The 12,579-nt window shown below is 35.9% G+C and overlaps 1 protein-coding gene across 5 annotated transcripts in view; it reads right to left on the reverse strand.

Annotated features, from left to right (window-relative positions):
• The window catches only part of LOC150100558 (FHF complex subunit HOOK-interacting protein 1B-like), a 303,141-nt gene that overhangs the window by 268,692 nt on the left and 21,870 nt on the right, over positions 1 to 12,579 (reverse strand). For all 5 annotated transcript variants that reach the window (XM_090401613.1, XM_090401614.1, XM_090401612.1 and 2 more), the window contains exon 2: positions 6,142 to 6,406. In XM_090401613.1, coding sequence (XP_090257739.1) covers positions 6,142 to 6,290 — 149 coding nt within the window. In that variant the 5' untranslated portion in view covers positions 6,291 to 6,406. The remainder of the gene's footprint in view (positions 1 to 6,141; positions 6,407 to 12,579) is intronic.

Here is a 12,579-nt window from a genome sequence, read left to right on the forward strand (position 1 = left end):
ATGCCGATAATAGGGATGTAACTGAATCAAGTGAAACAGTAGAATTACTAAGTGAATATTTTGCAAGAGTATATCATCCAAGTGGAGATACTGCGGTAAACAAGAGAAGCAACTGAGGTAAGTGAACTAGAGGTGCATAGTACATTACAGAGCCTTGATGTGAATACTGCTATAGGATTAGATGGCATACTAGCTTGAGTTTTACAAGAAGATGCTAAGGAATTGGCAGTGCCTTTGACCACATTGTTTTAATCTAAGTCTCGGCTATGAATCAGTTCCGAAGGGATGGAAAGAGGGGAAAATAGTTCCATTGCATAAAGTGGGCTCCAAGGTTCATGTAGCAAATTACTGACCGATCAACATATCAGGAGTCATAGTCAAGGTATACTGGAGAAGTTGGTTAAGAGAAAAATACATGAATGGATAGACAGAAATAGGATACTATATGAAGAGCAACATGGTTTTATAAAGGGCAGATCGTGTCTCAGTAACTAGCTCTTATTAGAATACAGTGACAGCTGAGTTGGATATATAGGTAATGGGTTTACAGCAATACTGCTGGACTTTGCTAAGGCTTTTTGACAGGATACCGCATGCAATTCTAATTAACAAATTGCAGCAAATGTGAATGGATATAAAGTTGGTGAAGTGGATAAGAGAGTGGCTGATGGAGATATATCAGACCACAGTTATTCAGGAGTAGAGTAACTGTGGAAGGCCTGTGATTAGTGATGTACCACAGGACTCTGTTCTTGGGCCACTACTATTTAATTTGTACATTAACGATATAGGAAATGATCTGAGAAGAACCATTCAGTTGTTTGCCAATGATGCAAAATTGGATAGAGCAATAGTTAATAAAGATTACATTAATACGTTGCAGGATGATCAGGATAAACTGGCAGTCTGGACAAAGGAAAATGGATATCAGTTTAATGTGCCAAGTGTAAGGTTATGCATTTTGGGGTGAAAAGATTGGCAGCTAAGTACCACGCTGATGGAAATGTACTCCAGGAAACTGATGAAGACAGGTATTAATAGATAGGAAATTAAAGTTTAGAGGGCATATTGAAAAGCAGTTAAAGCAGTGCAGTAGATTACTTTGGTTACTGAAAAATAAGCTGACAAGCAGCTTATACTTCTATGCACAGCTTAGGTCACCTGGGTTACTTGGAAGATTATTATTATTATTCAGGCCTCCATGGAGTCAAAAGACTCATCGTGGGAGGTCCTTTCTAAGAAACACAAGTCTATCAAGACTCATCGAGGGAGGTCCCTCCTAGGAAACACAAAGTCAATCATTCTTCTTCTTCTCTCTTCCATCATCTATGCAGATGATGAGGCCGAATGAACTCTTTCCACTTCTGTCTATCCCAGGAGAGTTCGAACAATTCTGTCCCGTTTGGTATCGCTTGTTGTGATTTGGTTTTCAGGTCCTCTTTTATTTTGTCTGTCCATCTAATTCTGGGCCGTCCTTTGGATCTTTTACCTTCAATCATTGTATTCAGAGCTTTAGATGGTAGTCTTTCTGTTCCCATTCTGGTCACATGGCCAAACCATCGCAGTCTTCTTTCTTGGATTTTGTCTATTGTTGTTATTTCTTGTTTTAGTCGTTTCCTTATGTCTTCGTTTCTTAGTTTCAAAGTCTATCATACCACTCCTTAAATGCATTGACCGTTCTTGCTCTCACCACTCCATCAGGCAATGCATTCCATGGTTCAACCACCCTCCAAGCAAAGAAAGATGAAGAGGAAGTGGAGAGGATCCAGAGGTGAGTGACTAAGATGACAGGTCTATGGAATGAATCTTATGAGAACAGGTTGATGATTTATAGGTTACAGAAATTGGTGGACAGGCAGAAAAGGGGGCGATATGATCGAGACATTCAAGTTACTGAATTTTTTTTTTTTTTTTTTTACATGATTAATACATAGGAAATTTTTCAGAACAGGTGTGGTGGTGGGAGAACTAGAGGCCATCCTTGGAAACTGAGTTAGAGTTTAGCAAGCATGTCAGGACTAGATTTTTTGCTTGGAGAGTGGTGAAGGTGGAATAGGTTACCAGAGTCTATTGTGGGTGCCATGGCTGTGAATAAGTTCTAAGCAAAGGCAGATAGATAGATACTGCACAAATGTTGAATAGTGCTTGGCATATGTTTAGGGCCTTCCTCGATGAGTCGAAGAATTTCATAGTTACCCATAATAGTCATATTTTCTGAGCTATGAATTTATACAACCACTGTTTGTTATTGGTTAGTCATGTTTTGGAAACAAAATCTTTCATAGGTATTATTTCTCGGAAAATTCCCATGTTATTCCTCTTAAAAAACTATTATTTATACGGCTATTTTAGCCTGTTTTCGTTTAGGAGTGTCCCTTATTTTAAATACATTGGCTTTTTACTCAAGAATTTTTAGGGCATTATAAGTGTATTTTAGAGGTAAATATATGCAGACTAATAGAGGAAGAAATTTTGCGCATACCTTGTTTGGATGTTAGGATGTCTTCGTTCTCCATACTTCTGCTGTTAGGCTGTTAAAGGGGGGGTAGGAAAAGTGTGTCTGTCGGGGGGGGGGGGTGAGGCAAGGTGGGAAGATTAAATTAGAAAAACTGTTTTTTTTTTTAAATAATATATACATATATATATTATTATATTTAAGGGTGCTTCTTCCGTTTCGACTGTGTTATCATCATCAGAACATTTCGGGATAAGTGTAGGGCTCTCCCCAGCGCTGTTTCCCATAAATCCCTTCCTTTTCCCAAAGAAGCATCCTTAAATATAATAATAATAATAATATATATATATGTTAAAGATACCAAACTATTTTAAACCTGGTTTTACTCCATTTCCCAAGTTCACTTTCTACATATATATATATTTTTAAAACCCCGAGTTTTAAAAAAAACTCGGGGTTTTTCTAATTTAATCTTCCCATCTTGCCTCAAACATTCTCCTCCATGTTTCCTACCCCCTTTAACAGCCTAACAGCAGAAGTATGGAGAACGAAGACATCCTAACATCCAAACAAGGTATGTGCAAAATTTCTTCCTCTATTAGTCTACATATATTTACCTCTAAAATACACTTATAATGCCCTAAAAATTCTTGAGTAAAAAGCCAATGTATTTAAAATAAGGGACACTCCTAAACGAAAACAGGCTAAAATAGCCATATAAATAATAAAATCCTTCATATTTTGCATAAGTTTTTTTTTTTAATTTATTTATGTCATCATTGTGCCTTTATAAGATCATGTTATTTACTCTATCCAGCAACTTATTGAACATACATATCACAAATGTTAATTATTAATAATTTGTTTCCAGTAATAAAAGCATTTCTATTCATACCTCCATTATATTTCCCATTCTCACGTGGCTCATTAATGATTTGATTTTTTTTAAATTTATTTTTATGTCACAAAGACATCAAAGGTCATACTGTACCAGGACACAAGACACAGCAATAGATAATTGGTTAGTAGGACAATCACAAACATCCTTGCCTTGGCAGGATTCAAACCCACAGCCTCTTGGCTGGAGAGTGGATATGCTAACCATTTGGCCAACCAGGCTGGCCTCATTAATGATGGTTCACATATTTCCTCTTTTAGTAATTCAAATATACCAATCAAATATAGCACTTTCCTTAATTGCCATTTTCTAATATATCCTAAAATAATCACTCCACTGATATGTGACACGTCCACCAATATGTAAGCACAAAACTGTTGTGATGCAGTGTTATCACTCTCCCCACCAAATTAGGATGGTGGCGAGAGATTCCTGATCATTATGACATGAATGTGTTAAAGTGGTAGATGAATATCATTGCTTGGTGAAGACCACCATCCTTTTTTATTAAAGGTCTCAAATAACTTGCACACTGAAAAAATTTTCTGTTTTGTTTCTGAAGCATAGTTTACACTCTTGGCCTACCTGTTGGTCTAACAGCCTTTCGTGGACAAGATTCATTTAAAAGAGCAATCTGGATAACAGATTACGCATCTTTCAGTCTCACTCGTCACTTTTTCAGAGATGTCTTGTTTCTGTCTGACCTATAGGTATCTTTGTGAGGATGCAGTTCTGCCAAAACGGCTACCATTGTTTTTCCACTTTCTAAGCCTGCAAACATACACATGCTGCTAATCAATATCCATTCAATGTCTGCCTGCAAATACACCAAATCACCTTCTTGTCCCGCTGCAACAATCTTCCTTACTCCATTTCTGAGGACTTTTGCAGGTTCCTTCTTTCTTCTTAACCACTTGTCCACACATACAGTACTGATATGGCATGTTTTTACACCTCATGTGTGGAGATATTGAAAAAAAGAAAATTAATAATCAAACATTCATTTAACCATAGCATCAGTAATATCATCTTTACACTATATCTGAATAATTCAGTGAATGTACTCATCTGAATTTGTTAACTGACAACCTCTTTATATATTTAACTCTAAAACTTAATTGTCAATTCCTATATATCTCTCTCTCAGCAGTTAAATATTAACATTATTACTTTGTCATTATTACTATACAAAATTATTTAACAAATCTACACACCTTTTTTCACTCTTTTTTTCTTTCCTGATATAACAAATAGGAAAAAGCAAATATCAGGTATCAGAATATATCTTTTATATTTTCCTTAGCAGGAGAAATATGGGAAATGGAATCTTTCTCCTGCTCTTAGCCACAGGTGATATGAAATGAAACATTCCCCCATTAATGTGACCTGTTTCCTCAAAAAAGAACTTTAGCAAAATAAAATAAAAATAATAAAATAAATCAGCTGGTGCCTTTTATTCCCTTATAGGAAGTAGGAAGGCCTTGAAACCCTATCTAGCTTTTGGAGACTGAGTGGACAGTTCAATCTCCACCGGCAGCAATCAGAGATAGCTGGCCTATGTCTATCACTAATTAATTAACTATGGAAGAATTTGGAATTCCCAACAAAACCATAAGAATAATAAAGAATCTCTATGGGAAATCTGAAAGTGCAATACAAATGGAAGACACCTTAACCAACTGGTTCCACACAGAGAGCGGAGTAAGACAGGGATGCAATTTGCCACCAGACCTGTTCAATCTTACACTGGAAGAAGCAACCAATAAAGCCTTAAACAATGACGACTCCAGAATCAAAATATATGGGAAAAATGTGACAAATTTAAAATTGTCAGACAGCATTGCATTACTTGCAAGCACAGAAGAAAATCTACAGCAAATTTCTGATAAAATAAAGGAGGAGTGTATAAAATCTGGATTAAACATAAATATAGACAAAAATATTATGCAAATAGGAAAAATAAGCACCAATCTGAAAATTGAAATTGATAGTAAGAATCTAGAGCAGGTAGAAAACTTCACCTACCTTGGAGGAGTTATTGAGTACAATGGTGAAATTATAAAAGATATAAACAGACGAATCAGTCAAGCATCCCAAACTTTTGGACGACTTAATAAAATATGGAAGGCAAGAGACATCAAACAAGTAACAAAAGTAAGAATCTATGAAACAATGGTCCTCCCAATACTCCTCTATGGAAGTGAATGCTGGAATCTCAAAAAAGGCTGAAGAGAAAAAATTATTAGTTACTGAAATCGGTTGGCTAAGAAGATTACTTGGAGTATCTCTGTTGGATCGACTAAGAAATGAAGACATAAAGAAATGACTAAAACAAGAAATAATAATAACAGACAAAATTCAAGAAAGAAGACTGTGATGGTTTGGCCATGTGACCAGAATGGGAACAGAAAGACTACCATCTAAAGCCCTGAATACAACGATGGAAGGTAAAAGATCCAAAGGACAGCCCAGAATTAGATGGATAGACAAAATAAAAGAGAACCTGAAAATCAAATCACAACAAGCGACACCAAACTGGGCAGAATTGTTCGGACTCTCCTGGGACAGACAGACAGAAGCGGAAAGTGTTCATTTCGCCTCATCATCATCCACATAGATGGAAGAGAGAAGAAGACAGTGTTTGATGAAAAAGCGAGTAAAAAGTGAGTTTGAGATATTAAAAAATTCAATGCACATATAAACATGCTCAATTTCTTTTATAAAAGTTATCTGCAACAGTTTATTAATTGTTATAAGCTTCTATATATTATATAAATAATGATCTTACCAACATTTTTCCATAATATGCCATGCTTGTTGCCAGTGCATTTTGAATGCCTCAAAACAGGTTGTTTTATCAAGTTTCTGAATAAGTGAGAATGACCTCTGTGAACCAGTGCTGTTATGTACAGAGCTTTCTTTCCTAAACCAGCTCATTATGGAAGTATTACCCTCCGTATGAACTTAGTATAGCTATTCTCTTCAATTTTTTTGTCTATATGCTGCAAACATGATCATGATGTAACACGCACAAAAGCTGTTAAACGGTAAACCTGAAAGAAAATAAATAAATAAATAAATATATATATATATATTTATTTATTATTATAAATACCAAGGAGTCTAAAGACTCATCGCAGGAGGACACCCACTGTACACTCCCTGTCTTCACTACTATACCGAACATCTACTACCAATCATCTACACCACGCCATCTACCACCCACAAGCACCACCAGCACCACAGCTAGCAATTTTTGTCTGTAAATAGCATGTGTTCTGAAGGGCCAATTTCTGTATAAGCAGTTGCACACGGTATAACTATTAATTTGGGTAATATAAATAGACTGGTGTTCTAAAGCTAAGGACAAACTACATTTTTACCTGCAAATGAAAAATTTTTTGACCAAAGTCAAATGTGTATATAAATTTATTGCCAGCATAATAACAAATTATATTACACAAAAAATTATATTATAAATTGTGTTTATAATATAAACACAATTTATAAGTAGTTAAGGAATTCATATACAGGTAATCTTCATATAACGCAGATGTTAGGTTCCATAGAAATGGCGTGTTATATACATCACGTTATGCGAGACTCAGATCACATACAAAAAGTAGGGTTATGTTAAGAAATCGTTTTTTTTTTTAATTATATAAACAACAATGTCATATCCAACAAAAAAATATTTTTATTTAATTCAGGTAATTCATGTAAGTTAAGAAAACAAACTATGACACAAATACATAGTATAAAATTATAAAAATTACAAATTATAATTAAGCTTCATTGCACATAATGCATAAATGTTTTAGGCAAAATAAAATAAAGTCCATATTTTAATCTTTCATAGCAGGATTTGAGGATCGGTTAAAAAACACTGATTTTGTCATGTTATCACTTCATGCATTACTACAAAACAGTAGAGTAATTCTATCTTTGTAAACTTTGAATCCAGGAGCTGACCTTTCATTTTTCGAAATATAGGTGCGTGTTGGCATATTTTTCCAATATAACCCCAGATTCATCTGCATTATAAATGTTTATAAACTTTGTGAGTTTTTTTTGTTTAATAAGATTTCCATCCAAAGGAATTTTCTTTTGGGTGCAATTTCAATCCAAATCATTAGAGATTTCTCCGTTTTTCTCATTAGAATATTGCATACACGAGCAACATGCTTTGCACTTACCGTTGATCCAGCAATAAACACTTTCTCAGATTTTATGTTCATTGTGTTTGATTGTTTGAATTGTTGATTCGTTTAAATTCAAAGTCCTTGCAACAACTGTTTTTTCACCATTTTTTAACCGATCCATGCTTTTAATTTTTTTTCTTCGAGACAAATTTTCTTTTCAATATTGATTTTTTCCCTTTCGATGCAATTTGTAGCCATTATTATAAGAATTTTTTTACATAAAAAAAAGCATTACATATTAATTATGTATGTAACTCAACAGAAAATAAAGTGTTCAGCTTGAGATTAACACACTTATGATTTTTAATATGTTTTCCTGGGCAGAAAACTAAGACAATTTTCAACAATAAACACTTTATATGGTATACAATTGACTTACATGTGCGCTAAAGGATATTTCCCCAAATATAAATTCGTTACTTATAGCGCATTACTTTATGCGCGATATGGGCAGACACAAATTTAATCAAGATAAAATTTGATTTTTAAGTTGCGCAGTGAAAAATATATGAAAAGATAACGGGTTACTACAATTTGTAGACTGTTTTTATCAAAACTGCATTGCATAAGTACCACGTTGAACACTGGTTACTACAATTTGTAGACAGCGTTATATCGAAACCACATTGTATAAGTACCGCGTTATATGAGGGTTACCTGTACAATGCTTACAGAAAACTATGCAGAGGGACATTTCAGTATGAATATGTCCAGCCCGAACTGTGATGCAGCTCTCATGTCGTACCATGCTTAGCATTAAGTGATTCAGGAGTTCTTGGGCCAAACTGGCTCACTCCTCCTTCAGAGCAAGGACAAAGCCTTGTTTGTTTTCTGGAGGGGAATTTCGTGTAGCAATGTGTTTCCCTATTGTGTCCCAAACCTGTTCTATAGGGGGAGTGCTATGGAAACTCGATTAATATCCTCAGTCTTCATAAGTATCTTGACTGCTCGTGTATATGTGGTGAAGCCACATATACACGAACAAAAAATCCATTTTTATGGATGACTTGCCTTTAGCACCATGGAACAGTCAAACGTAACATTGAAGATTTCGTGTATAGAGGCTTAAGTGCTGTGAAGACATAATGTTGGAGGTTTAATGGATTTTTTACAACACTCAGAAAGGATTAAAAAGAATTTAATACTTCTTATATTTCGTCCTAGTCACTAGGACATCTTACTTAAAAAAGTATCTTCCTGGCCCCCCCAACATCACGAAAAAACTTAAACCTTTCCACTCCCGTCCCCCATGAATTTACGGCTTACCAAAAATCCACAAACCCAATTTCCCCACTCAGACCTATAGTAGATGCCACCAATGCACCTTGCTACAGACTGTCTAAACAGCTGGCCAACTCTCTGACCCCTTTCACTGGAATGTCCACTTCCTATATAAAAAACTCGACCCACTTTAAAGCCCTCATAGAAAATTTAACCTTGAATAAAGCAGACATATTGGTAAGCTTTGATATCTCCTCTTTGTTTACTAATATTCCCTTAACTGACACCTTATCTCTCTTACAAAAAGTTTTCCCTTCTGACATCTTAGATCTCTTTTCCTTTGCCATTAACTCTGGGTATTTCTCTTGGAAGAACAAAATCTACAAGCAGATAGAGGGAACTGCCATGGGTTCCCCCCCCTCTCCCCCCCCTTGCCAATTTCTATATGGAAGATTTTGAAAAACGAGCCATATACTCAGCCCCACTCAAACCTTCTATCTGGCTAAGATATGTAGATGATGTGTTCGCTATTTGGCCTCATGGCCCAGACACATTAGACTCCTTCCTCAGTCATCTCAATAGCCTACATCCAAGAATCCAGTTTACTATGGAAAAGGAAAAGAACAATTGTTTACCCTTCCTAGACACCTTAGTCACACGCCTGCCTAATGATACACTTGCCTTCACTGTATACAGAAAACCCCCATATACAGGCAGATACATTCACAAACTCTCACACCACCACCCCTCTCAACAATATGGCATTATTAAAACTCTTACCAAGAGAGCCCACAATCTTTGTTCCAGTGGGACCACCCTCACTACTGAGCTTAACTACATACACAACACTTTCCTCTCCAATGGCTACAGCGAACACAGTATCAAAAAAATAATCAGTTCCTCCCCCATTCCCCGTCCTTCTCATCAACAAGATTTTAAAAATGCTATCACCATACCCTACATCTGTGGCATATCCAAAAAAATAGCCAAGATTCTAAAAAAGTACAACCTACACATAGCATATAAACCCCACCGCAAACTTGCTACCCTTATCCGTTCTACAAAAGATCAGCTCCCTCCTCTCTCTCTGCCTGGAGTTCACAAAGTACCCTGTTCTTGTAAGCTGGCGTACTTTGGACAGACAGGCAGATCAGCATCCATCCACTTAGAGGAACACAAGTCTTACATCTGTAAACACAACTATGGTCATTCAGGCTTGGCTGATCATGTCTTGGACACCACCCACAGAATATCATGGAAGAAAACCACCATGCTCCATCACAGCAAATTCAAGAAGGAGAGACTATTCTTAGAAGCAGCAGCATCTCTTAGAAATCAACCAAATCTTAATAAATACGGTTGCATTAAGCTTCCGAAAATTTGGGAAACACTCATCACCAGATGCCCTACTTTATATTCCAGGCCACTACAACCGCCCTTAGAGGGCGCTCCACCTAGATAGGACTTTAGTGTCACCCACGTGGTTGGGCTTAGTATTGCATGATATTTGTGTTATGTTACATTAGTTATTTTTGTAATCCCCGTAGATGTCCTAGTGACTAGGACGAAATATAGGAAGTATTAAATTCTTTTTAATCCTTTCTGAGTGTTGTAAAAAATCCATTAAACCTCCAACATTATGTAACAATGAAGAACTTTACTGCAATATTGTTCACCAGTCATAGTCTCGTTTCCAGCACTTGTAGCTTGGTGCATCCATTAAGCATAATGCCTCCTCACACCACGGCTCCAGCACTGTCTAAAATGACTCATCTGTAAAGAGTACATTAGCCCATTTGGTCTTGCCCAATTTTTATGGAAACAACACCACTGAAAACATGCTCCATGATGAACTGTGGATAAAGGGATGCAGACTACAGGCCTTTGGGCATAGAGATCTACTTGTTGCAGATGTCTTGCCACAGTTTGTGCTTGAATGGAGCTGACTTGCAAGCTGACCTGCTGTGGTGCATCAATTACATTTTGTTATTATAATCAAAAATCTGTCTTCATGCTCCATGGTAGAGCAAGGGCAACCCCTTAGCACTTGGAACACATTCCATTGGTTTGAAATGCTGCCCAGAGCCTGGATATAATATCATGTAAGATTCCATATAAGTTTTGGCAATATCAGTAATTCTGCGGCCTTCTTCAAGCTTTCCAATAATGCTTCCCCAAGTGAAATCATCTGAATGATGTCTTTGAGACATTACAAGAAATCCAAGTTTGCAACTTTATTCCTTCATGAAAAGAGCTTCCTTCAAACACAGTTTGCTTAGTGCAGTCTTACTTTATATCCTGTTGAGTGCTACCACATGATCCCTTTGCATGTGATTCAAAAATTTTAATGTGTACCTGCTTTTTACTCGAAATCATCAGTAGTACAAATTGTGATAAGCTGATTCATCTGAATTTGGGGTTGTATTTCAGTTTTGGACAGCAGTGTTTTATTTAAGGAAGGAAAAAGAAGGAGTGGTGATAACATTCAACACTAAACACAAAAATAAACTTCCTGATTGGAAAGCAGTTTCAAGTAGTCATGTATACACACTTCAAAATGGGGAAATGGACAACAAAATTTATTTGTGACTATGGTCCCACAGAGAGTTCTTTCAAGGAAAAAGTTGAAGAATAATTCACATCATTTGAACAGGAAGCTGGCATAAAAAAAATAGAAAAAGTGGTCCTTGTTAGAGACCTGAACAGCAGAGTAGGAAATTAATCCCACCGCACATATATAAGAACGTTATGGCAAAATTTGGAGGAAAAGGGCAAAACTAATAATAATAGTAAGTACAGTAATCTCTCAATTAGTGCGTCCCCCGATTAGTGCATTTTCGATTAGTGCATCATTTTTTTTCAATACCCAAATTCGATTAGTGCGCCTATATACATCTTAAAAATAAATGTTACAGATTTTAAAAATTTTCTATCTATACATTTTTATGGCTAACTATTTTAAAAAATCACTCACCAGAATGAAATAATTTAGTTACCAATTTAAAACTACAAAGTTATTTTTAATGGCATACTACACTACTTCCATGTAGTGTAGTATACCTACTATGTATACTATGTTCCAAATTTTTACCGCCAAAATTTACGTTGTCTGCTATAGTACGCCTACAGATTCGAGACACTTCTGTGCATGTTACAAAAAGGAGAATCCATTCCAATAATAGGGTAATCAATCTGTCTCATGGGATGAGTTGTTTATTATTACACGTAGGAAAATTATCTCCTCTTTTATGATCATTGTAGTTTTTAAAGTGGTAACTATTTTGCTTGTATAACAGTTGGGAAATTTTATCTATAAAGCACGTGATTTCGCGTGTTGGCGACCAATTCATATGTCCATTTCTTTCTCCCCTTCAATGATAACGTCCAAGAATTAATTCAATTTCATTCTGAAGAAATGAGTGATTCTGATCTGCTAAATTTAGATGCACAGCGGGAAGATCCCAGAGAATATGAAGAAAATTTAACCACTGATAGTCAGCCAAAAGAGATTTCACAGAAACAATTTGAAAATATTTTTTGCACAATCGAAGTTTTTAAGGAGCAGTGCTTAGAGCTGACCCTGATGAAGAGAGAAGTAGTAAAATTTGCAGAAGAGTAGAAGAGGCAATAGGGCCATATCGTCAGTTGTATGAAAAAAAGAAACAAAATGCCAGTCAAACTACGTTAGCTCAATTCTTTGTTAAGAAGTAGAATAATAAAATTTATATTCTGAATATGTTTTATTGTCTTTCAGTTTCATGGTTTTCCTTTAACTAGGCCCTGAGACATACCTTAATTCTTTT

The sequence above is a fragment of the Typopeltis vanoorti genome, chromosome 12, assembly GCF_054136105.1.
Source record: "Typopeltis vanoorti isolate ZY-2024b chromosome 12, IOZ_Tvanoo_1.0, whole genome shotgun sequence".
In the NCBI taxonomy this organism is placed as follows: domain Eukaryota; kingdom Metazoa; phylum Arthropoda; class Arachnida; order Uropygi; family Thelyphonidae; genus Typopeltis; species Typopeltis vanoorti.